Source organism: Pseudomyrmex gracilis, unplaced genomic scaffold, assembly GCF_002006095.1.
Source record: "Pseudomyrmex gracilis isolate BER0280 unplaced genomic scaffold, ASM200609v1 scaffold_15, whole genome shotgun sequence".
Taxonomy (NCBI): domain Eukaryota; kingdom Metazoa; phylum Arthropoda; class Insecta; order Hymenoptera; family Formicidae; genus Pseudomyrmex; species Pseudomyrmex gracilis.
In genome coordinates this window covers 334,352-361,782 of record NW_018020599.1, presented here as the reverse complement: position 1 = coordinate 361,782, position 27,431 = coordinate 334,352, and the positions used below count along the sequence as shown (strand labels likewise).

General features: G+C 42.5%; 1 protein-coding gene across 9 annotated transcripts in view; it reads right to left on the bottom strand.

Annotated features, from left to right (window-relative positions):
• Nucleotides 1-9,969: 9,969 nt before the first annotated feature.
• The window catches only part of LOC109863958 (zwei Ig domain protein zig-8-like), a 61,223-nt gene continuing 43,761 nt past the window's right edge, over nt 9,970-27,431 (bottom strand). For 8 of the 9 annotated variants that reach the window (XM_020444687.1, XM_020444679.1, XM_020444683.1 and 5 more), the window contains 3 exons: nt 13,360-13,487; nt 11,424-11,592; nt 9,970-10,961 (listed from right to left, as the gene is read on the bottom strand). In XM_020444687.1, coding sequence (XP_020300276.1) covers nt 10,870-10,961; nt 11,424-11,592; nt 13,360-13,487 — 389 coding nt within the window. In that variant the 3' untranslated portion in view covers nt 9,970-10,869. The remainder of the gene's footprint in view (nt 10,962-11,423; nt 11,593-13,359; nt 13,488-27,431) is intronic. The other variant, XM_020444686.1, reaches the window with a different exon arrangement.

Here is a 27,431-nt window from a genome sequence, read left to right as displayed (position 1 = left end):
AAAATTTAAGAAAAGTCATATTGCTAAAGCTCTTTCTTGCTAGTCGCATTTGAGATACCAGGAAAAAACGTGAAGCATATATAACATTGTAAAGTTTTTATCTGCCATATTATTTGACAATTTTTATACATTTTTTCCACGCTTAATTCTTGTCAGCGATAATTTTTTTTTATATCGACGTAGTTGGACGCAATTTGTGTGCGACATTTAATTAAAATATTTATTGTGTTTTTTTTTCATTAATTTAAATAATTAAAAAAATTGTTATTATGGTAATTATTTTTATAAACTCGATATTAATTAATATTGAGAGAAAATGATTTTCTCGCCACACGAAGCGGAGATTATGATGTCCGTTTTTCTTCACAAAGTTTATTACAACCGTAATCAAATTTGCCGCAGAACGACCAATTAAATGTCTTCTAGTTTATCGACGAGGCGTTAAAGCTGTTATGAAAGAAAACGCAAAAGAACCACGTAATGACTTTTAACGACGACTTTAATTAGTGGCGCGGCAAGTACCGGCGAAGTGAGCTCGCCACGTGTAACTTAAAACCTAAAACAATGGATGTTAAACGTTCCCGCAGAGTTTTATGGTTGACTTCAACCTAATGCACCACACTTCGCTACGGCGTATGCCGCGCGTTAATGGAACCGCGGATTAAGAGGGTCGTAAATGTTGCCAGAGCAAGCTGCTGGTGCTGATAAATAGCTAGGAGAATGTTTCTTCCGCTGAGCGCGCATCCGGTTCGAACAACATCGAGGAGTCGCAAACACTCGTATCGATAATTCCCAAATAGTTTTGCGGGACGCGTTTTGCGTCCGTGAGAAAACAAACAATTGATAAAATAAATTTTCGATCTCATTTGTCCAAAATATCGCACAATACGATAATTACCACGCGAAAAGTAAATAAATATATAATTTTGTAAAAATATTATTATTTATAATTATTGTAATAATGATAAATTTTTTCAATTGCACGCGCACGAGCGAATAATCACGAGTGTATTTCGAGATGTTGTAACCGCAACATTCAAACTAAAGCAAAACGTTTTCTATAGACGATATCAAGCCGACGCGCTTCGTAAAGTATGAGCGACACGTAACCTTTTGCTAAATACCGTGAGGGAGATCGCGCGACGGGTGCGAATGTGTCGAGTACGAACATCCGTATCTCAGAGTTTTCCAGGATCCTCCAGGTATCCAGGACAGAGCGTGAGTGAGGCTTGCCCGCAAATGCGATTAGCCGCGTCGGAAAGGAGCTTTAATGAAAGTTACCCGCGCTCATTCTCGTTCTCTTTCTATCTATCTATCTATCTCTCTCTCTCTCTCTCTCTTTCCCTCTCTCTTTCCCTCTCTCTCTTTCTCTCAACAATCCCGATACTTGCGTGAATTTAATCTGCGCCGGAACGTCTGATGAGTTCCCACCGAAAGTGGCACGACGAAGCGGACAGAAGCGTACGAAGGATGAGATATCGAGGAAAGCGAATAATTCATGGGACACTTGAAAAAGCGAGCAGTCCGAGAACGTCGATACTCAAAAGAGGGTGAAGCAGAAGAGCTTCGGTGAGAGTAAAATCCGGCTCGAGGGTGAGGTGAATACATGCACAGGATAAATGGAAGGGTGAAGGGCGACGTGTAACATTGCTGGAATGAAGATAAGTCGGATATGCGCTGCGCTCTCGAAGGACCGATGTCACGTGTTATAGCGTTACTTGACAGGCTTCTTCCTTCACGGAGCGATCTTTTTATATATATAAAATATATACGGGAAGGATCGAGAATGTTTTTTCAAAGAAGAGATATATATATTTATATATATTTTTTTTCGACTGGAAAGATAATGGAATCCGAGGTTGAGATAAAGGAAAGTGTTAGATGAATATAAATCGCAACGCATAAATATGATCGGCAAAGAAAAGAGCGTATTTATAGAAGCGATTACGAAGAAAATTGATAAGCGACGAAATGTACGTTTAATACACAACAATTCGTCATTTTTGTTGAATAATATCGCATGTTTTTTGCGATACATTGTTGCATTTTAATAAACCCGTCACGCGCGCGCGTTTGACAATTTATTCGGAAGGACGCGAAATACGCGAGTGCGCGTCTGTATTAATAAATATTCATCGGCCGAATTTTCCTTTTAATTTGCTCGCGTCGCCGCATCGTGTCGTCGGCGCGATGTTTGAATAGAAAGCCGTGGATTTTATTATTAATCCGCGAGGCCGTGCGCGCGCGTGTAATACAAGATTTAATTTCACACGTTTATCAGATCCCTTGTCGTTTTATTTATCGTGCATTTTTCATCAAATTTTGCGTTCTTTGCTCGGCCTTTGAGAGAAAAGTGCGCTCGCGGCATTAAATCACATGTACGTTAAATGCGCGTCGTAACCTATTTCGCCGCGCCGATGTATTCATGACAAGCGGCAAAGTCGTATTATCATTATGTAAAAAAAAAAAAAAAAAAAAAAAAAAAAATAAGACGCAAAGACGGAAAACGCGCATCCATCAAAGGAACAAGTAGATCGTGACTGCCGCGAGAAAGAGAGAGAGATCATAACGAAGAAGCATGACGCACATCTAACATTCCTGCAAAAAAAAGGACGACTCTGTAATACGATAGTATAGTTTCAAGCTAAGTGGAGATGAAGAAGAAAAGTCACATGCGACTCGTTCTCTTCACGAGCACTTCTGCACGTTTTAAGACCGAATCTTTTCAACCGAATAACGAGTAACATGCAAGATCAAGTGTTTCATACGAATGGGAGATGTTTGTTAGTGCCGTGACCTCCGGCGAAGATCGCCTCTTTCTTTTTCTCCACGTCCTTTCGACGACAGCATCTGGAAAAAAAACTCTTTCGTTAGTATTGCCGCGCGAACGCGTAATGACGCTTTCCGAAAGCAAGGAGCAGCACAACGGGAAGTCGTTCCCTCGAGGGTCATCCAGCGAGCAAATTTATCTCGCGCTGCGTTAGAGAACGCCCGCCGACCGTCTTGCTTCAACGTTCCGATGGAATTGCCGATTAGTGCAATCCTTTTTCCCCGACACTCGCTGACGGCGCAGTAATTAAACCACGTTTCAGATTACCGCGGCTTCGCCGAGGGTTCGGCGAGATCTCGCTTAATGTACAGCTTGTAATGGGTATTTAATGTATCCTCTTGAGATCGAGGCTATGGTTGAAGGAAGCGCGTGCGCGCGTGCGCGCACCGTTGCGCCGTGTTAATATTAATTTAATGTCGTTCAAACTTCTTCGACAGGTAGCGCGCGCGATATTTGTTTCCTCGTTGACGATCCGTTGCTGGCTGGTCGCCAACATTTTTTTTTTTTGCGACCAGCCAGAATGATTGCAAAACTATATTTTAACATAAGTGCATCCTCTTTGTATACACAAAAAAAAAAAAAAATAAAATAACAAAAAGTATCTTTCCGAGTGATCGCACGAGAAGAAAGTTTTACTTCAGTAGGTATAGGTAGATATCTATCATTGATCTAGACTACTTAAAAGGAAACCTTCTTTTAGCCGTTTGTGCTTTTCATACGCTATGACTTAAGCGCTCAGGCAGAGAAAATCGAGAGCGATAGGATTGAAAGCTATTCCAGCGTAATGAAGTATTAATCGGAGCCTGCTCGGGAACGCGTTTGAGCTTTTGCCGCGCGCTTGATCGCCGCAACGCAGTTGTGTGTCTCGCGAGAAAATAAATAACACAAAGAGCCTCAGAGCGCGGCTCTTCGCACAGGAGCCATATAAAATTAAACGTCCTAACGAACGACGTAACTCTTTCTCTCTCTTTCTCTGTCTTTCTCTCTCTCTTATTCCGCCTCCTTGTTTCTCGGCAGTTTATTTTCACTTGGAATCTTACGAGCCTTGTGATAAATGCGAATCGTAAAACGGCAAGAGCAGATCCGGAGACGTAATTAAGAAACGAGGAGCAGTTTCGGCGCAAGAAGAGCGCGCGGCGTGGCACATAAATCTGCTTTTCAAATTAAATTCAGCTTTACAAATCCGCCACGTGTCCGATGGCAAAAGTTACTCCATGAAACGGCGAACGTAAGGTAAGCTCTTTCTCTATGCTAATCACACTTCAGGATGTTTTTCGTGTCGCCGCCGGAAGTATGAAATATGTAATTTCAGTCGGGATTATCATAATTTATTTCGCATAAATCCATATTATTCGATCTAACTTTGACACGCGCGCGCAATCGTCTCAAAGCGCATCGCGGATATGCAAATCGTCATATAAATTCCGCGCGCGGAAAGAAAAATAAACAAATAAGTAAAGCGAAAAACATTTTTATTTCGCGTCGAGGTAATACGCGCGTTTCAGTAATTTTCTCATTTCAAAGTCTTACACAGAAAAGACCGTCTGCGCGCTTTCTCCCGGTTTTCAGTTCGCGTTCTAAACGACTCTAATGTTTCATCAGGTCTGATTACATCGTCCGAATGTGTGTGTGTACGTGTGCGCGCGTGTGTGCGTAGGTGTGTACCGTCAAAGGACCGCCCTACAGTTTTGACAAACTGTCGTACGCGAGTGCTCTCCGTCCGAAAAGTAATTCAACCGCGATGCCTAATTTCGCAGTTAAATGAAATTTCGCCCGAGCGCTTTGTTCACGGGACTTGCTTGCGGGATGGAAACGCCGCGACTCCCAGCGCACTTGCAAATGAGGAAGATTGTTAATACTGATTTCGATGTTCAGAGCGCGCTCCGACACAGTAAGAGCGTCATACTTGTCGGTCATACGGTTCGCTGGTAATTGTCAAAAGCGACATTCTCATTGGCCCAGACTGATTTGAAATGTGTGCGCGTTGAACGAGGATGGAGAAAACGGAGATTGAATTACTAAACATATATAAGTACTTACCTAAAGTCTGCTCATTACCTTTGCTGACCGGTAAATCGGATTTGACGTCAAGTACGTTAGATAATTAAACGTAGTTTGCACGCGCGCGTACCAAGACCACGCGGGCTTTCGCAGTTTTATTAGATTATCACCAAGATGTTACACAACGTCGTTTCTGTTAATTCTCTTAGGCAATAAGGTAAGTGTAAACAGAAGGATGTAAAAGCAAACTTGTGCATCTTGTTTACACGAATATTTCCGCTCATTTAATCTCAATTCTTGACACACTTCTCGGAACATCATAAAGTTTTTTGGCGCATCACTTCCGAGCTTTTCGATAATTGACAGATTTACGAAATTTGAATGCAAGCAACACAAATTGTTGCTCGTATTGTTGCAATAACCGAAGCTGAAATTTCAAAATATGTAAATAGATGTGTAAATCGTCAAAATCGGTAATTGTGTGTCAACCGCGAATTGTGCATTATGTAAATTTATATCGACTTTTCTCTCGTGGCTCTCCGGAGTATCTGCTGTTGTCGCTCCTAATTCTACGGCAAACGTTTGTTTATCGTTATTCGCGAACGAGTTTCTCGTGAAATAAGTGGAACACAGCCCGCTGTGGTGAGAGACCTTTGAAATGCCGCCACGCCAAAAGCATCTACGCACCGAATTCGTTGTCGGATAAACGAGAGTGCGCGAGTTACCTGCCTGCCGCTTTAGATGCTAATTGGAGCGGTACAATTTCAACAGGCTTCTATTCATATCCCGGTTGATGTATTATAGTCTGTTCGCTCGTACGGATACTTATGACAATGCGATATACGTGATTACTTCTAACAATGCAATCCGAGACACACATACGCGATACACTCGCGTACATCCATATTGACTACTGACATCAGTTACGCGTATAGATACAGGAATTTCGACACACATGCCAGCTCGTTCGATGATTGACCCATTGTATTAACCAAGTACCAGCTGATGAAATTGCCGCGTTGTTTGTGCGAGAATCTCCTCCCGGAGATACGTGCGTGCGTGTTCCACTGATGATGGCACCGCCAATCAAACTTACCGCTCTGGCTCATCGAAACTTGAAGATCGCATCGTGTGTCACGGTTGAAGTAAATAAATCGCAATTTCTAATTTGATTTCATCTTTTTTTTTGTTTTTTTTGTTTTTTTTTTTAATTTAAAAATGTACACGTAATTATTTGTTGACGCGATATATCGAACTCATCGATTATTCGACGATTATTCGATACTCTCCGAAATTCGATTTTTCCAAACCGCTAATCGAATGCGTTGAAGTACATTTATTGTCTTTGAAACTTATGCTCAGTCGTAAAAAAAAAGCGCGCATCGTATCCTCGGATGGAATGAAATGAAAAAACCATATAACGCTACACAATGCTCGTGAAACGGAAACGTATGATCGCGGTGTCACATAACAGAGTCTATCGACTTTCCGAATGGATGCGTGTTCGTTTCACTGATAGAGCTTCTGTACTAATGCATCGCTACTGGCAGAGCGCAACGCGATATGATGCACACGTTGGCGGTGCGCGCGCGAGACGGAGAGAACTGTCATTAAATTTATTAATTCCTATATAATGAACTGCACACCGTATATAACGCTCGACAGCGTTAATAATTACATTTGCGATGGAAATTATTGCCCGGTGGAAAGTTTCCTCTCAGTACTTTATATGTTGTACGAAGATAATAATTATGGAAATAATTACACACACAGAACTGAACTTTATGTATCGATTTATCGAACATCGTGGCTATGTGTGCGCGCCATCATGTACGTGAGAATATTAAAGAGAAATGTTTTAGAAAGAGTACTTACGCTCTTTTGCGGGCGCTAATCTTCTCAAATGTTTTAGAAAAGGTACTTACGTTCTTTTGCCGGCCGTTAATCTTCTCAATTCTCCTGTCGTTATTGCGCAGCTCATTTTGTGCGAGCCATTATTCTCATGACAATTTCTAAATTTTATTAATAATTATAATTTTTGAATTTAATAATTTCGATTATCTCATTTCTGTTTTAAAACACATAGTGTCGTTAAATTATCGAATTACGAATAGTTCTTTGTGTACACACGTACATACTTCTGATTTTGTTTGACACACAAAAATCCGACGTGTTGTCGAGTTGGAAAAGCAAAACGGATATTGTACTCCAAGTTGCGACCGTGGTGAGTAAAACTTAACGAGCGAGGATGACTGGTTCGTGTTACAAAGCAGCAAAAAGAAACGTGTAAAAACAGTCTCTGCACTATAAAGAGGACTAATTAGCGGTTGTCGCCTCAGATATTAATTAAAATTGTTTTTTTTTTTTTTTTTTAAACGGCAACATAGAATCAAAAGCAAGAAAAAAACACAGAATTAATTACGACATCGTTATAAAAATTTGTTACAATTGCTGAAATATGTGAAAATTCACTTATATTGGATATAAATATATTTGCTGGTCGACTTGTTCTTCGCTCAAACACACATTTGTCGTTCGCTTTCGAGTCCAGTTTTTTCTAGTCTTTTATTAAATGCGTACAAGTGGTGAAATAAAATTTATCCGAAACGCAGTTTGCAGTAATTCGGCGAAAATGTACAGGCTTATGAAAAAGGTTTCAATTCGAGAAACGACGCGAAGTACCACTTATAATCTACGTTTTCTTTCAATCTTCTTCTTGGTCTGCTTAGATGTACATCGAATTTTTATAAGAAAAACGCACGGAAAGTACCATACAGTGTACATATATGTGTGTGTGAAATACGAAATCTCGGCGTCGTTACAAGCTAGGTGAAAGACTGGCACCGAAGTAGTCTTACGTTTTTTTTTTTTTTCTAACACAGTATATACAGCAACTACAGAACCGTCTTTTACGTACGCACGTTGATTAAACGTGAATTACGTCGCTATTGGACCAAAGCGCTTCGACTATATCATGGTCCCATCGACACAATGAAAAATTCGATCATGGACGCTAACAGCGACACAGACATCACCGTGTCTTAACGTTCCCGTTGTGAGTCGTTCTCGAAGAGAGCGAGGCGCGCCTCCGGCGCAACAATGTCGTTAAACTCGCTGCGAGGACACAAATGCTGCGCGCCGTTCCTCTTTACGGCGAAAGGCGAAACAGAGAGAGTCCCGGGATATCCTTCCCGATATCCTCGCCATCGCGTTCGTGTTCCTCGAGAGCTAATGCACTTTCGAACAATACGTTTTTGCCGGTAACCGTAACGAGGATAAAATCCGTCCCGAAGTCGGGGCCATTATAAGTTCGCCGAATAAACCTGCCTCCTTCCTGCAGGTAGTGCCTTGTGTCGCCGCGTATCCGGAAAAGCTCCGTTATATTTACGTGCCTGCATGAAAACCGTCTCTCCTTTCTGTTGTTGTGTGCGCAATTTTCCAAGTTTAAGATTCCATATATCCCGCAGACCGTCTCTCTCTCTCTCTCTTTCTTTCTCTCTCTCTCTCTCTCTCTCTCTCTCTCTCTCTCTCTCTCTCTCTCTCTCAGCGTGTGTGTGTGTGTGTCTATCCTTATTTTCCGAGTTAAGCGGGTTTTATCGTTTGATATGTACAAGGCGCACGTAACCCTATACTCGCGCTGCTGAATTGTTCTCGCATTAATTACATGTATTATCCAATATTGTTCTAATTTCTAAAACAACATATTCTACATAATACATACAGTTTATGTAACATTCAGAAGAGTTAGTAAATTATACACGGCTGCTCGACTCGTGATGCTATATTGAAAGAACGAGTATAGCGAAAACAGAAGATCAAATCTTGTTAAAGGTCGAATCGTAGTAAAGGACAGCAATTTGGCCCGAACTTTTTTCATATAAATATCCCATTTATTCACATGGGATGAGTGTCAATAGTTTTCTTTTTCCGTTTGTTTTTACAAAACAGTCTGTATATTTGTGCGTCAAAATGTTCTCGGATGCAATTTCGGAATATTATCGTAATTCCGACAGCGGCTGTTTATGAATAGTAATAATTGATAAAATTCTTTTGTTTAAAAAAACGCCATTTTATACATGACAATCGATAATCCGATAACGAGATTACATCACACAGTACATATCCTAAACCTGGTCGCTGTCGAGACATTGTTGACAGTTGCAACGAGTGGAACGAACGTTCGGTTTACCGCGCGCATTCAATAATTGAGAGACTGCAATAACGGATACGCGGCATTCGTGTTTGAGGCTTTTTAGCGGAAACGGTAAACGTGACTGTTAATTTTGCTTCGACTAAAACCCCTGAAATACGCGTATGTATGTGCGGTGGCGCACATGGTTATTTACACTTAATGCTTCACCAAATTATATTATTTATAATACGAAAGTTCGCGTAATTTTGCACATGAAATTTCCAATTTTTTCAGTTCTCACAAAGGGATTTCGCGACTTTCTCACAAAAATATGCGTTCTTTCTTCGAATTTATTTAATACAAACGAAAAATAAACGCTTTCAAAGCGAATTCTTTCGATAACAATGCACTCCTCTCTCACTGCCGTTCTTTCTTTCACAAGTATTGTTTTAGGAATGTTGTCGCTGCATTGTTTGTAGGTCACTCGTTATATTATATTAGTACGGCTATTTCTTGGCATTTGTAAGAATGGTCTTTCTTCGCAGACAATTTCGGAAAGATTTCAGACGGACCCGCGCGACTCTTTGCCGAAACAGAAGAAGATTTCATACTTGTTTACGTAGTGGATTCCAATTCCACATAGTTGCCCTTCTTCCCAAGATCAACGGCCTTGAAAATACCGCAAAAGTTCCAGATTTTGCTAAGTAAGTCTCTGATTGTAATAACAAATATTTAAAGATGAAATCTTGTTTTTCTGGATAGGAAAAAAACCAATGAATGAGAGAGCGAGAGAGAATGATTCAGAAATATTATTAAATGATTTGTCGCTAATATAAATTTTATAGTCTTCCCACGTGCTTTTGGTTCACTATAACGACAACTATTTCTAATTTGTATCAAATCTATTAGACAAGCTCAATATTTTTCTTCACACATCTCCTCGGAGTTTTCAAAAATATAATTATATCGTCTTATATATATATATATATATATATATATATATATGTATATATGTATGTATATATTATATTACGCACACACAGAAAACTAAACGATGTACATATACTCGGCAGCAATTATATTAATCCATCATTTGCCGATACGTATCTAAAGTCGATGATTTCCACGGCGCGTGGCTCGAACTTGTTCGTCATTGACAAACAACAAGTTTCAACAAGCTACAACTTTTCTGATCTCACGACACGTAGCTTCTGTTTGTGTAAAAACAAACATATGAAAGAAAACAAAATATGCAGCAACTTGTACTTTTTTTTTTTAATTTGAACATTAACGCAAAGTAAAACACTAACGGCAGTGATTGTCATTCCTTGAATATAAAATCAACGTAGCATAATTTTTTGTTAATTTAATAATGACATTGATATTATAGTAATATGTTTTAAGTAAAATGCAACAGATATGTTAGAAGAAATTAAAAAAAAATTTTTGCTTGTTGACTCGTGACCCAGGAGGAAGTTCTTTTACTCGCGATCTACTTACCAATAGGAAACACAAGTCACGAGCCGCGAGCTGAGCTCAGTGAATTGCGCCAAACTCAACGAGTCACGTGCCGTGGAATCCCGGCTTAACAATATTCGTCTTTGCTCGTGTTTTCTAGGCGACGGCACGGGATTTGTCACAATTGGATTTGTCACAAGGCGGGGAATGCGTCCCGATCAGCCTAACGTTCTAACGACGTGTAACACTCGGAAAGACGCAACCCTGAGTCTCGTGACGCTAGAGATATTGTTACTTTCGCGAGAGATAGACGCGTCGCAGCAACGAGTCGAATCCTCGAAGAGAGACAAAACCGCGAAAACAGAACCCCCTTCGCCCGATGGTTTCGTGAAAGTTGGACGACAGCGCTTAAGTTTGCGCGCATTCAGCCCGGAGTACATAGTGTCGGCTAGAATATCATCCAAAGAAGTAGGACGACCGGAAGCAGCGTCGCGGCCGTTCTGTCGCCGCCGCAGTGATGCATTGCCGCTGGGTGTTCTTCTGAAACAAACGCCACGCTATAATGCCATTTCGCTCGGCCGGGCTCTTAGCAGGTGGTATTTAGAGCGACGTTTCCGCGAGCTTTTGCTTTGGGCAAAGCTGTCGTCGCCCCACTCGACCGGGTACAAGTTAAGCATTTTCGGAAAGTATCTCTCTCTCTTTCTCTTTCTCTCTTCGTGTATTTGAAGAAATCAGTTTGTATCGTGTTTCGTTTTTACTCACAAATAAATCGATCGTAGTCAAACGATCATTATATATATCTTATGTTGTTTCGTACAAGTGGAAAGATAAAAGTGAGTAAGATTGATTGTTAAAAAAATTTCTAAAATACGTCCGCGCCAAAAGTGATAAATCTTATGAGTTTTGCTTAACATTTAAAGAATGTCCATCGAGTTTGCAAGTAATGCTCAGATGTTTGCACGTAGCGCTCGTTCTAAAGCGAAATTGGCATTTTTCCTTTACCATCAACTATGTGGACCCGCACGCTGTTAGGATGAGTGTTATTGGGCGAGCACGTGTAAAGGCCGGAGTCTCTCTCGATCGCCTTCTGAATGAGTAAACGGCTCGAAGTCACCGGTCCCTTTTCCGTTACCAAGCTGATGCCGCCTCTCGGCAGGTCGAAGTTAATCGCCTGCGAAAGAAGGAATATAAAAAGCACGTCGAGTTACTTGCCTCTGACGTGACCAGGTACGGATGGTGCCAATCTGCGGGAAAGGAAGGAGAGTCGGAACTAGTGTCGACGGAAACGTGTTCGTTGCAGTGACAGAAGTCCTCTTTTCCAGAACTTTTTTCCAGACACGAGAATATTCATTTCCTGACCTCGCCGCTGTACACGCGGTATAAAACACGCGGTTGTATCACGCGACTGTAATTATGAAATTCATGATCCTTTCAACGCTACGGAAACTATTGATTAGAAACTTAAGAAAAGTTCTTATTACATCCAATTTTATTCACTTTTATTAAAGTTTTTTTTTCTTCTGTTTGCGAAACAAGAATGTTATATTTTCAACCATCTGCGTTGGAATTAATCACAGAAGATGCTTAGTGAATTTCGCTATAATGGATAATTAATGAGTTGACTGTCTGCGCAAATCAGTGTGATTGTTTTATAAGCTTCATTAGGACGGAATTCATTACGTCACTGAATTAATCATGTTTAATTACTACCGACGGAATTGCGGTCACGATTGTTCGCTCTAGAGATTTACATATGCAAGTGCGATGATGGAAAGACTAATGATATTTTTGGTAACAACAATGATCATCGTAATGTACACCGTTAAAAGTTTCGAAAAATAAACGTGAACATTTATAGAGTTTAAATTAAAAAAAAAGTTTCAGAGAAAAATGTAACAGCACTTAAATTATTGCTAAGACAATATTGCTCTTCTTTTTTTTCTTTGTCTTGCATTAACGTGTATTGTTAAGAGCAACTGCGGTGAAGTTGTAAGAAGAATCGCGATGTAAGTACGAATAATTAGCTAACTCGACAAGTTAATTATCTTCTCACGCGCGAACGCAGACAGACGAGAAGAAGTTGGAGACAAAGTCGCTTTGCCTGTCTCTGACATGACTTGAACAAGATTTAGGGGCACTTGCTCTTGGTGGAAAATGGCGGAAGGGACAAAAGTGGCGACTGTAGGTGTTTTCTTTGAATGGCAGTGAGCATTTCGAGACGTTTTCCCGAAAGTACAACTAAGAGCGTCTACGCAACCGTCTTGCTTATTCCAGCCGCCGTTTGGAGCAAAAATAAGTACGAGATTGTTAAAATAAAGTGGCACGTAAAGTTGCCAGAGAACACTCGTCCGCATATTACACGTTGTAAGGCACACATATCCGACGAACTACCGCGACGCGCCTGAAAATGATTTTGTCTCGCGAATCTGTGGTGCTTTTTTTTTTCTCTGTTATTCAAAATTATGCGTGTCACATCGCACAAGAACGCGACTGCTACGAACACACGAGCGCTTCGCGAATAAAACGGAATACGCGGATATTTGTATTGTAATTCGCGTGGTAGAGATACATCATCGCGTCGAATGTTGGGAAAGCAAGTCGCTGTCGGTGTGTCTTCCATAAATATCGCGAAGGAAAGCATTGCCATCAACGGTAATCGATATGCGCGCCAGTCCCGCGTGTACATGGCCGCGGTGTTTTTTTTTTTTTTTAACGACCGCGAGAAACATGAAAAATGTTTCTGTTTGGACCGATGTGTGTGTCTGCAATCCAACAGCGTCGGTTATGAAATTCAGATGGATTTCAGCTGAAAGGCAACGTCTTTCGCATGAGACGAGTTTCATGCGATGATTTCATGCAAATGCGCGGCACAATCGACCTTCAACAAAAAAAAAAAAAAAAAAACGCGACGTACGCATAGTTGTAAGATGCGTTTTACCTGGTGGTTGTGGCTCCAAATTATTGTCGACGGCGGCTCGGGCGCGTATCTAACGTAACACGTTAGGTTTATCGTGCTGTCTTTGTTGATGAACAGCTCGGGACCGCCGGCTATTTCCGTCACGGGCTCTGTAAATATAAAGCAATCACATGTGCAAGATTAAATAAAAATATTTTGACTATGTGCGCGCACGCGCATATGTATGAATATACGTCGCCAACATTTCTTGATTTGATTGCAAACAGAAATGCTTCTCTTCTCTCTTCCCGCGCTCTTTGCGAAGATTTTCTAATATTTCCTTTCAAAACTCGTAACTTAAATCGATATCTGAATTCTCTCATAATTTTTACTGCCACTGAAGATCCGAGATTGTGTCTTTTGTTCGTGTATATTCTTTCGTGTGTCCGCATAGTCTTCGTTTCTCTTCTCTTCTCCCGACCCATCGTTCAAAAGAGGACAAAAAGAACGGCCGAAATGAAATGCAATAACCGCGCGGAAGAGAATAGCCGATAGCTTGGCATTATATTCACATTATTTCACAGGAAAACAGGCGCTCTCGCAGGAAGCGCCGAACGGAATCAATTCCGGATGACTGGGAGTTTCCGTGCGAGAGAATTTTGCTTTGTACGCCGATCGAGAAGAAATCATTGAAGCACGAGATACACGGATTCTTTTGAAGTGCCCCATTCTCTGAACCGCAGTTACAGTCGTCTATATGCACATCGATATGTCCGCGAGGCGTTAAGAGATCGCTTAATTTCCGCGATGGCGATACCGTTCGTCCGGAATTTTCGCCCACACTTCTCCGTCTCGTGCTCGTAAGAATCAATGATCGCGCCAGAGAATGCAACACCCGGGAAAACGTGTTTATTCTTTTCCATCCTTCTTCTCCTTCTCTTTCTCCTCCTCCTCCTTCTTCTTCTCCTTCTCCTTCTACTTCTTCTCTTCCTCTCTTTACCGCCGTTAAATCTTGTTGCTGGAAATACCACTACGACAAATCTCTGCGTCCGCGGTACACAGGATCGTTACAGTCGGCCGAGATTCTCCAAGTTTCTCGGATTCCCATTGGTAGATCTCAATTATCTGACAAACCAGTTTCGAGACTTCCTCCGCCGTTTGCTGCTGACCGACTTGCGAGCGGGGGCGGTCTGCGGCGGCACAGGGAGATCTTCATTTCCTCCCCAGGAATACCAAAAGCATGCAACGGCTTATTACTGTTTCACGAGCTTTTGTTGCTCACATCTCACTGGCATTTATCCTTCAACCTCCCTCCGGAATCGCGACTGCCCCAGCTACTCGATGGAGTGAAATATGAGCGGATTAAACGGCGAATAGACCTCCTCCCGGCAGTAGTCCCCCTTCCCCGTTATCACTGCGCGTTATTTCGCGTAATAACATTTTGCGATGCGCGTGCCGTTCCGAAGACTTTACACGGGAAAGCTCGCAATTTGTAAGCGCAAGATGTCGTTAAACGAAGTCGCTCGTATGATCCCCATTCGGGAGGATGTTTACCGCGATACGCCGCTTCTTCTTTTTCCGGCAGCAAAGTTTTAAGAGAGATCTCCCCGATATTTTTGAATATCAAGAACGTGAATTATTTCGATGACGTGTAGATACTTTGAAGCTGATATTAACGACATGACGATTTCGGAGCGGCAATAAGTTTCTTCGACATACCCCGCTCGCACGAACTTTGACGGAGCATCATCGCCACTCGACAAAATTGTGACTCGCTCACACGTGAAAGTTTTTTCTCGGTTTCGAAGATGGAGAGCACGAGCGTCGTTAAGATTCGACGTTAACGAGAACACGAGAAGAGAGTTCGTCGTTAGCGGCTGAGAAGAGGATCTTTTTTGCGAATGTCGCTAACAATGTCACGCCGAAGTGAAGATTTCGCAATTTTTATTCGCGCAACGATCACGTACATAACTTAACCGGTTTCACGAGTATTCGAGAGTGGACACACACAGCTGAAATCCACCTTCGAAGAAAACGAAGAAGCCTTTACTTGTCTCTCCGGGGGATTACATCTCCAAACGACTGGGCGAACGCTCTGCGCAAGCACTTCTCTCGAAGAGACACGCGAAGTTCGTTCGTTCGTTTTACAACGTGCTGCAAGTATCTCAAGAATTCACGACTCCGCGCGAACGATAGCGCCTATTAAGAGAAACGATCAGTTATTTCGACAGTTCACATTGTCCGGCCGAACTGGCAAACGCGCCAGGAATTCGACTGTTGATCTTCACTTTTCGTCGATTATCGCGAGAATACTTCTCGCGCGGTTTAAAAAACAAAAAAAAAAAAAAAAAAGGAAGAAAAGGCGATGCGAGTTATTTGTATGCAGTTACTTTTTTCAATTGTTCAGTAAAAATAACACAATTTATTTGAGCTTCGTGAACTCCATGGGGATTGGTAAACTTTGGATCAAAGCCGAGGAACCGACTCGGTTTCCTTCATTTTATCAGCGCAAACATATTCATGAAGCGTGTTGTACATAAGATGCATCTTATGTACCTCGATACAGAGAGAGCGAGCGCTCCTCAGGCTTAGGTTCGAGAGATCTCAGAAGCACCTTCGACATCTCTTAGCTCTTCGTGACCGCGAAGGATACCCTCAGGCTACATTGGCGGTATATTCCTAAATTTCGCCGAAGGGCGAATCGAACCGTCTGCCTCGCCCGTAACCGAACTATCGATCTCCTATCTTTGATCGATCACCGTTGTCTCACCGTTCGGGGGTAGAAGGTAGAAATAAATCGAGGTCGGACCGCGTACGTGGCCCGACCGCGACTTCGCCCGCAATTGAATCACCACTCCACCGTGTTGGGGCCGCAAAAAAGACTAACAAGCGAAGCAGATAGTAAATCGACGCTCCCTTTGCGAAATAACGCTTGGCCAAGGAACGGAGTTTTCTCTGCCCCTGAAGAAAATTGCGGGTCGTCCCGATAGCGCTATCGTTTCTGTATCGCTACCAGACGGCTTGTTACTCTTTGTCATGTGTTAGCAAAAAAGCGATCATTTGTAGCTTCTGTTCCTCGTCATTCAAAGATCAACGCGCGACTCGCGCAAAATTCGAAATGCGATGTATTTATTTTTTTGATTATTGTGCGATTTTTATTTGCCTTACAGATTGCGTCAGTTTAATACGTCACAGATATTCGTCGCGTCACTTTTTTTTAAACTGATTGCGCGTGTCTCGCGAACAGACAGCGTGATCCTACTATAATCGTTCTCGTGTGCACTTCCTTCAATACTAATCTTCCCGGTTGGCGTAAAACACAACCGCTCGATAAATCACGCCGTTGGTCAGCGAAGCGACTGTATTTCAGGAACGCGGACTATTTTTCGTAAGCGTCACTCGAGACCCGATGTCCATACGTTCGTACTGATCAGGGACATTAACCTGACGGACATACGCAGCCGACGGTATCGTGGATAAGTTAGCGACGGGACGGGTATGCAACCGCCGAATGCATTACCATCGCTGGCGGCGAGAGGGAAACACAAATGCCGAGCGAGAGGGACAGAAAGCAAACGATCGCAGTGACGCGTATGTATGGGACCCTATATGTTACGCGCCATATCGTCAGGAGCGAGAGTCGCTATTGGGCCCGACCGTCCGTTCTCGGACACGCGCACTGGCATTTCTACGGCCGATAATGATCTTCCATTCGCGCCATTGCCGATAGAAATTGATTGCGCTCGAATGCGGCGATCAATGACTGCTCCCGGAATGTCACGTGTCCTGTATAACAGCGCACTCCAGTGTATGCGCGATACACGTGCGTGTATATCCGACGTCCCGTCATACTGATCCCGCATCACTCGCCAGTACGTCACCGGCGAAGCGATCCGCGCCCGATAGACGCGTCATTTATGGAAGGATAAAAGGGCGATAAGGGGATGTATCGCGCAGTCCGAGCGGTGAAGTAAATAATTGTTTGGGAGATTACATTGCTGCAGTGTTTGTATAGCACGTTTGTACAGTTCTCTTGCGTTTCCCTTCAGTTGATATGTATATGTGTGTGTGTGTTATGTGTGCGCGCAGTATTATTTGCAATATTATTTTGTATCACGTTTTTTTTCCCAAACGATAGCGCAACATTTGGCTTCCGTTCTTCTGTCTCTTCTTTATATACGAAACAAACCACAGATAATAAAAAAAAAAAAGAGAATAAAAACGCTGCGATTTTATTTTTATATGTAAATTTTTCATCGTCTATATATGTACATATATATGCACCCATATATATTATATATACACGTATATATTATATAGGATGGCTCTTATTTACTTCTGGTAAAAATATTTTTGTTCCGAATTGTTTTCGTGACACTCTCTAGAACAATTTCAATTGCTAAAAAACTACTCCGTTAAAAAATTCAGTCCGATCGAATAAGAAGAAAAAGAGCCCCTAGACCCTTATATACATAAACATTGAAAAACTTATTCAAATGCACAATCAATCGATTTTATTTGATTATCTTCCAACTTATTGATTATATCGAAAAACATGTTAAACAAAAGTTGTAGATCTAGGTTGGAAGGTATATTTTTTTTACCATGTGTTACTTTTTTTCGTACGCCTAACGATTTTCGAAAAAAAATTCAAAAAAGTAACACCACTAAGTTCATCTTTTCTTTCCTTTTTACTTCGAAGAAAAAAAGAGGGACGATTAATGGTGCAATAAGTTCAGCTACAAAGAACAGACCTATTATATCTGTCTGAATATAGGTTGAACTCAAACTGTATAGAAGAAAGGTATAATAACACTAACTCAGGTTACTCTGATGAGTGAATTAAGCATTACACAGTAAACTGCTACATTAGAAATATTACACTTATCTACATTAGAAATATTACATTAATTGTATCAAATTAACGGTATTCGTGGTGTTACTTTTTTGTTGATTGTTTTTGAAGACCGTTAGTTGTATAAAAAAAGTAATGATCAAAAGGCACGTGCCTCTTATATGCAAACGTGTTGTTTTCCTCTCACGTTCCTGTCACGTGACTTTACTTTAGTCACGTTTTTAAAGACACATGACTAAAAAGTAAAGTCACGTGACTGTAGTTATACGCGTTGTGTTTTTACTCCTTCCTCTCTCTATTTTTCGAGTTTGATTTTCATGCGTTATTTCTGACACCTTTCATATGTGTATTATATAGTTTGTAAGACGATCATGCTTTTAAAATATACTTTTGACTCAGATCTACATACAACTTTTGCTTAACATGGTTTTCGATATAATCAAGAATGGAAGATAATCAAGTAAAATCGATATGCATTTAAATAATGTTTTTTTAAGAGCCCAGAAGTTCTTTTTTCTCTTATCGGGACTGAACTTTTTCACAGATTATGTTTTTAGCAATTGGAACCATTTTCTTTTTCGGTACCGCGAAAAAGCTTCAAAAGTCGAAAAAAAGCCACTCTAATATTACAGTGCCTTCCTATCGAGCTATTTCAAAAAAAAAAAAACTCGATATATGTAACGCCGCGGTTATAAGCGCATCCTTATTCTTCGTTTTCTTGCTCATATAATCGACATTATTCTAAACACGAGCATATTTTACGGATTAATGTCTTATCTGCGCGATGAGATAGCCCGGGCGCTTCCTGCCTTGGCCGTTGGATACTAACGCGATCAGAATGCGTTCTCGAGCATGAACCAGGATGCCCACCTGCATTACGATACTTCCCGTGGCAAGCAATTCCGCCACGCCCGTAAGGGAACTACGGCTGAACTACCGAACAAGAGCCATTTACACAAAAGGCGATGGTAATGGCGAGATTCTTAGCTGGAATACCTCCTCCCCAAGTTTCAGCCCCAACGGAGAAAAGCTTCTCGAGTATCTATACCCTAATAATGCGTTGTTACTGGCACTTACTTAAGCGCACTTGCGACCATTAGGAATTCTAATTACTTTCGTAGCTGCCAATTCGGCTCTAGAACAATCATATTATCTCGCGGGCAAAAATGGAGCAACTTCATGCGATCATTGCAATTCTTTGCAAGATGCGTATTCATTTTGAGACCTGTAAAAAAAATGTATAAATAATCTTGATGCAACAAATATTTTGTTTATCTTAAAACTCACAAAAATATTTTTCGAGATATTCTTATTACTTTGGAGTTTCGTATTGTACGTGTTATCAATGTATCGTCATATGAAGTTTGGTTAAACAAAGATAATATTTAAACTACACACACACACAATATATCTGTCCACTGTATATACGGTACAACTCAATTTTCCAAAGAAAACTCCATGTGTATCGGGTATATATTTTCACCGAGCGCGGAGACACGCGGCTTCAAGAATCACATTTGAACGATCGGTGTGGTGTAGCGTTCGTAAACCGGCGTCCTTTTACAGACGTCTTTATCGGCAATTTACTCGAGCGAGACCGAAACGAGCAATGGAACTGATCGGACGCGATACATTTCGCGGTACGTCGTCCCCTTCAACCGCGAAAACAATCCCGACGAGAACGCTCGATAAAAGCTCGCGGTTATTTCGAAACCGCGATCGGCTAACAAACCCCGGAAAGCGTTATTTCCCCACCGCGACGACGGACGTACCGATTTTATCGTCCGCGATAATCCCGCAAAATAGCGTTTCCCCGCGAAATAGCGGAGGCCGGTCGATCCACGCCCGCAAGCTTACAATAGTGTCCGGCACGACCGGCCGAGCGTTACTTTTCTCAAATTCTCAATATGACATCCTTTATTTCAGCTAAACCGACCGGAAGGTGCCTTGGCCACCGGCCAGGATCGGAAATCATTTCGCCGCCATATTGAGCTAACGAAACTTTATTCCACCTCCGTCCGAGCGTTAATCCCGCTCTATTTTCTAGGAAACGTCTATCCACCGCCGATACGAATGTACAGGTGACGATGAGAGGATTATCGGAACCGGATTAAGCAATGGTTCCATCTAGGAATTGCTTCGCCGTTATACGCTTAACGATAACCGACGTGATCGTTAAGCACTCTGATTGTTGCCGGATGCCGAATTAATCTTGCCGGCTCTAAGGAGATTTAACAGGCTAAGTTCTCTGAGCTAGGCACGTTTTTCAGATTTCTCTCCAAATAAAAAAAACTTCTGTCGTTTCGGAATAATCATTTAAATGTTTTTTTATCGTTAAATATTCATTAAGTTGTTTCCGTTTGCGTCGACATCGGTTTTAGAGACGTAAAATATTTTTGTCACACAAATTGATAAAAAGAAACAAAAATTCAATTTCTGCAACGAAGCGAGACAGATAATGACACCGTAGCCGGAAATATCGATGTGTCAATGTAAAGATTACGTGGCCGTTGGCACGATAAAAGTGTCGCCGGTATTATCGCTGCAGCTACACACACGTTGCAAAATAGTTTTCGGGCGGTGATATATTCCTCTCCTCGGGATATTCGAAATAGTTCAACGCCGTTATTACGCGGCGGATGAATTTTCCTTCACGCGTGGACGTACGATTTACGGCTTATGTGCATTCGATCGCCTGTTTTATCACGAGACGAAGGCACGTCTGAAATTCACATCGACGAGTGTAATATATCTCGTTATGTGATAACAGTACAATAAAAACTAAGGCATTAGAAAAATAAAAAACATACCTTGTCCTTGTGTAGTCAATACAATTTTTTTCAAAAGCAAATTTAACAGTTAAAATATCTTCAAAAGTTTTACCTCTCTTCGTACTTGCCGGACATTGCTCCGTTGAAAATTCCAAGTTGAGCCAATTTTGTAGTATCTAAGGTTCGCGTACGCATCGGATTAGTCGAGAGTGCAGAATGTATGGACGATAACGGAGGAATTATCGAAGACCGGATTAAACAATGTTCCAGAAATTGCGCCGCCGTAACGTCGACGTAACGATAACAGATATTCTCGATTCTTCTCGATCGTCGTAAGCTTTTATCGTTATGATCGCGTGACTTCGCGAAAGTTCGAAATGTGAAGGTCTCCGATATTTCCCAGCAAAATTTCTTTGAGAAAATATGAAAACCATTGACCGACGAAGACATTTTCGAACGAATAATAAGCTCGTGCTTTTTCGCGCTATCTGTCGCCATAACTCACAGAAAGAGTTACAACCAAAAAAAAAACCGCCGCGCGGTGAGAATAGACGAGTTATTTTCGTGTTTGCAGTTTTGGAAATCTTGCTTCCTCGTAATAAGCGCATCGATCATCCTATCTATCATCCCGTGATAGATTATCCATTTTAATGCGCGCTTCTGTGTTCCCGCCATAAACAGTCTCGTAGCATTCGCGTCTGAATACATAGATATCGCTCGCGACGAGCGGAAACGGCGAAAACGGCGATTAATCTAAGCAATGTTTCGTGAAAATTATATTTCGTCACTGTGCGTATATGCGTATATAACGATTAGAGACATCACCTCGATGTTCACCTTTCTGTCGTCAACGGTTGACATTGCCGGTAACTCGATTGTAACTTCGCGGAAATGAGCGTTTGCGACGTACGAATCAGCTCAATGATCAAAACTATATATTGCGCGACAAAGACGAAATTCGAGTTAATAAAACTGACTCGCGGAGAAATAAATCGAACTCAGCAAGGGCGAGAAATAGCGCGGAGCGAAAAATTACCAGCTTACAGGATTGCTCTAGTAGACGACTTTTAATTAGTTTTGAACTTGCCGATCGGAAAAAAAAAAGTGATATTCAGAGTGGTAGCGAGCGTCGATGGGCGAAGCAATTAAATCGCGGTTGATACTTCCCCGATCACCGCGTCGTTCACTTTATTTCGCAACACGTTGTCGTCGGTGATCCGACTTGGTGGAAAGAACGCGCGCGCGTTCCTCCCAGCGGTTTAATTTAGTAATATGCGGCGCGCGTTGTGACGAATTAACGAGACGACCGCCCGTTAAAACTGCGAAACCTTTAATTTGAATGACTACAGGTCGGATCGCGCGGCTGGCCTGGCGAGAGCGCTCGTGTAGCGTTTGCGCGGCGTGTAATTACAAAGTACAGCGCCGACCCGGATCATCGTGATAACAATACTTGGACCTCGGCTCTTACCATGGCGTGGCATTGTAATTACGGCCCGTTGCTTAAGTGCACCGTGCTATTTTTGCGCGGGCAAAATACGGCCGTCCGACATCGTGTTCGATGCGCGCGATACGCGACCCCGTGGTTCGTAACGATTCTTTTTAACCCCGTGAAACTACCGGTGAATATTTTACAACGTTACGCAGCGCGAGGATGTATATTTTTCATTACGCGTTAAATCGCCGCGCTTTAAACGTGCCTCAGCGCGACAAATGCCCGCTCGCACGCGGACGCAAAAATATTTATTGAACGCTTATCGCGCTTTGACGCGCCAATATGATCGATATAACGAAACAAACCTATTTTTGCATCATAATGTCCCTCTCCGCTGCGTGTATGACGCGTATTTAACTATGCGCGTATTTTATCGTAAAATTCACGCCTGGCAACCTGTCAAGTCCCTTATTAATATTTATGAGAAAGTATCGCGAGATCGTGGCAACTCCCGTCGGCAAAACGTTAAAGCGCTTTTCAATCGCGCGCCGTCGAGAGCGTTACGTTTACGCGCGCGCGAATCACCACAGTGTTTGGGGATTAAAGCGCGAAAACTCGATACCGCGACGTAAACCACGAAAATTCAATGAACACGACTTTATATTGTCGTGACAAAAATTACGTGTGTTACGTCAATATATCGCTCGACGCGCTTGTCCTAAAAACGGCAAAATTGAGATTAATGGCGGCAAATAGATGCGCATCTCATCGCGCTAAACCTCCTCGTGCAAAGACAATAATTCCGGAGCGGAATTTACATCTCTTATCAGACTCGGAGACGCCGAACAAACAAACAAATTAACGTCGACGACGACGACGTGCGGAGCGAATGACGAGATTGTTTCGTCGCCAAGAGAAACAGGTGCAATTCCCGCTTTTGTGTTTCTTGAGGTTGCCGCACGCGAAGAAAATGGGTTCCGTTACTTTTAATTAACGTACGCAATTCAACAAAAAAGAGGAAGGAGAGTACGAGAGGTAATTGAAAAGCGACGACGCTCCGATCGATCCGCTCGCCGTCGCGAAGTATATTTTCGCGCTCATCGCCATTCCTCAGCGTTATCTATGAAATTTCACGATCGTCGTCCGTTGGGAATTTACACGGCACGTCCGCCGGGACGCGAACAGTCGATTTTCTCTGATATCTGTTCGCGATCGTTCTCGCAACTCGCGTAGCGCGCGCGTTCGAATATAGATCTCCGTCGGATTATCTTGATTCAGTTTTCCCTAGGAATCCACCCACTCATGTATTTCACTTCCTAATCCTGTCGTTTATATATATATGTATATATATATATATATATATATATATAATAGTGATTTGCACAAGGTTCCACAACGCGGGCCGGTGTGTGCGCACCGAGGATTTCTAGGAGTAGTTCGACCTACCGCGCGCGCGGTCGGGTTACGCGAAGTGTCCCAAAACTCTGACAAATTGAATACACTACGTCATCCGCGAAGCACTGACCATATTTGCATTGCCGGACCTCGGCGTGGACGGCATTAATTCGGCCAGCGGAACAAAGTTCCGGCGAACGTACATAAACTAAACCGAGCTCTCCGCTTATCGAATTGAATATTCGGCGCACGGTTATGTACGAGCGTCATTTAAGTCGGTTAAACTTGCCGAGTTTATTACTCACGCGAATAACAAACTTCATGAAGAGATATTTGTTACAGCTCTCTCGTGTATCTCCGCGTGAAACAAACGTCTTTTTGTTTTTCATTTTGTTTTGTCGACGTTTCGACGAGTCGAAGGTGCGATAAGCAAACACGGGCGTTACGTTTGCTTTTCCGCATACCGCGAGTTTCACCCTACAGCGCGCGCTTCGTGATAATCTTGGTAATCGCGCGCGCCTCTTAATGCACACGGTAGATAAATTTGCGTTTAATGGATTCGCGGGCACCTCTTTAAATTTTCAAAGAAACACCTCGCCACACTCGCTCGCCCGCGTCGGCCGCAATTTCGAGCACTCACCTCGACGATAAATGCAACGAACGCGGCGACGCGGTCTCTCCAAAAGAGAGAGAGAGAGAGAGAGAAAGAGAGAAAGAGCGCGAACTCTCGAAGAGCGCGAGCTCTCGTACGTATATAACGGCGGTGAACTTAGTAAAGAAATATACCCGATTATTACCGCGCGTTGCAGTTATTAATACCACTTGCCGGAATTACAACGATAACGAGTTTAATGCGCTTCATTTTTCATCGCGAGCAAGCAAGCGCGTTCCGCGCGAACATCCGAAATTCTCCGCGTAACAAAGTACGCCGTCCTTAATTAATTCGGCTGCTGTACATTCGTTACCCTTAATAAGTTCAGCATAGTTCTCGTCGTAAAACATATCGAACAACGTCGAACAGTTACATCGCGCAGCGCAGCGGCTCCCGTTGTCGTGGTCGTCAACACACACGACCGCACGTGCTTATACACTTCTCCGCACCGCAACATATTTGCGCGCACACGCGCGATGATACGATAATGCACTTTTTTGTTTCGGCGGTGGTTTGTTTTGTCGCCGCGCTGCGATAGTGCCCGCGGCCGAAGGGACATTAGTTTACGCGTCCGTGCGCAAACTAATTAGTGAACGCTAATTAGCTGCCTAATGTCCCGGCCAGCCGGACCACTCGGTAATGGTTAAGGAACTTCCACGCGCGTCCCGGGTAGCGTAAATTCGTTATGCTGCATGTGCACGATTTAACTTTCCACGCACGTTTGCGACAAACGAAAACTATTTACGAACTGCCCACTCGTTTCGCCACCCACTTCTCGCCGGGGCTTCTTTCGCAAATTCCTTTTTCTCTTACTTTCCGTTAGCGTCAATGAGAAACGACTTGACCGAGTACGTGACGGCCGCGAAATTGATTCACGGCGAAAACGCTATATTGCTTTACCGGCGTCGAGAAAGGCGGTCCGGACATATACCGTCGAAACTTGGGCGAACGTCGAGATGGGAGGTGACGTTCGATATATCGTTAGTCGCGAGTTATGTGGCGCAGAGAGGACGGTGCACAATTGTTCTGCGAAATTTTCGAAATATATACGCGGCACGAAAACCGCAGCGAAAATCGGTAACGATATTTCATTTCCACTTTTGGCGATGACTTCGTCTATATATGGCTTCTATGACGTATTTTCGGTCTTGTTAGACTTATTATAATTTTCATAGTAATAAGTGCTGTAACGAGGAAGAGTCGCGCGGGAAGTCATAGTAAAAAATAATGCCTTTAATTAAATTTCAGGCTTCGCGACAGAGGAAAAAGGAATTAAGCAGAAGACCTTACGGAACGGTGAACGACTTTTCCTGAGAATGACTGCGGCCGGTGAAATACTTCGAGCAAAATGAATTAAATTCAAAAGACTCCCTCTCTCTCTCTCTCTCTCTCTCTCTCTCTCTCTCGAAGAAACCGAGTCTTACGAAAAGACAAATACGTAATTGACTGTTCTATATGTTAATTATTCATTACAACTCGTTGATGTCGAGCCAACTTGGGATTATCGTGCGCGACAACAAACTTTCTCCATCAATTAAAGCGCGTCTGAGAACAGTTGTCAATTCGAATACTCGAGAAAGAACGAGAAAGCACCGCGTGTTATTGTGCCGAATGGGCCGACGGTAGACAAACGCGCGTCGCGCTGGCTTTCGATGCAAATGAATCATTCGTTAACTCCGTTTGGCGGCACAATCGTAGTAAGTCGTTCAATCGACGTAACGAGAGTGGATTGCGAGCGCTGCGGCACTCGTCTCTATCACGAAATGAACAGCGCGGCCCGTTCAAGCCGCTACTTAACGACGACTTAACGAACGGGACCGGATGTAAATAACTGATTTATCGATCCGGCGAATTATTTAAGCGGTTTTAACAAGAGAGCACCGTCCGTGGTACTTACAATGTCGAGCGTCTGTGTTTGATTATCAAACGATCTGGCGACGAGCCTGGGAAAAGAAAACTCCGGACAGAGGAAAGAAGACGGGAGGAGAGAGGAGCAAATGAAAAGATAAAACTTTCATGTCTTTTATTGCCTTTCTAGATGGCAATGAAATGAAGCGGAAGATAGAGAGGAAGATAAAGAAGAACTGCAAGCGACCTCGAGATAAAAGGATGTGTAATACCACCGCGAAAAAGGTGGCCGGTAACAAAGACGACTTTTTGGCCGTTAACATTGGCAAACGGCACGACGCGACGCTCGCGTAACGAATTGCTTCCTGCTTTTATACGGATGATAGTGCTACTCCAGCTCGCGATCGTCATGCGAGCGATAACACAAATGAAGGGGGCGAAAGCGAGCAGTTAAGAGAATCGTCAAAGTGAACAAGAGCTGTTCATTCCTTGTGCAATTAAGGAATTCGAGTTGAAAACTTGACTCCGAAGACGATGTTGGAGAAGAAATGTGAGCATCATCGACTCAAAAGAGCGATATTTCTTTTATTCCGAAGCGCCGAACGTCAAGATGTCTTTGAATCAGTTTGACAAAAAAATTTATTTTTTTTACAAAAAAGTAAAAAACAAAATTTTCTGAAAGTAAATTAATGTTTTTTTTCTTTATGGTTTTCTTCTTTCTTTTTTCTTAATTAGCGAAAAAAGAATCTTACGACGAGCAAATAAATGTACAAACTGACATCTATAATTACGCGACTTACGTGATTCTTATCACTGTTTCATGACTGTGTGACAGACAGCGCGTAATACAATATCGATACAAGTATATAGCTTCGCAATTTTCTTGAATTTCTTACTAGATAGAACTTCAACGATCTTTACACGCCACCTCTCACGGTAAACGTCGAACCGTTTAAAAATCGAGCTTTCAAGCCAAACGATGTAAGCCCTGGGCGACATCAATCGCGACAGCGGAAAGCACCGACAGCGACATGAGGACGAGGACGAAAAGAAAGACGAAAGAAGTGGTTAAAAGAAGTCCGCGAAAAGGCAGCGAGAGATCGGTGTCTTTTCAGGCAGTCGACGCGGATCGCGATGGAAGGCGAACGAGAAACGCAACGT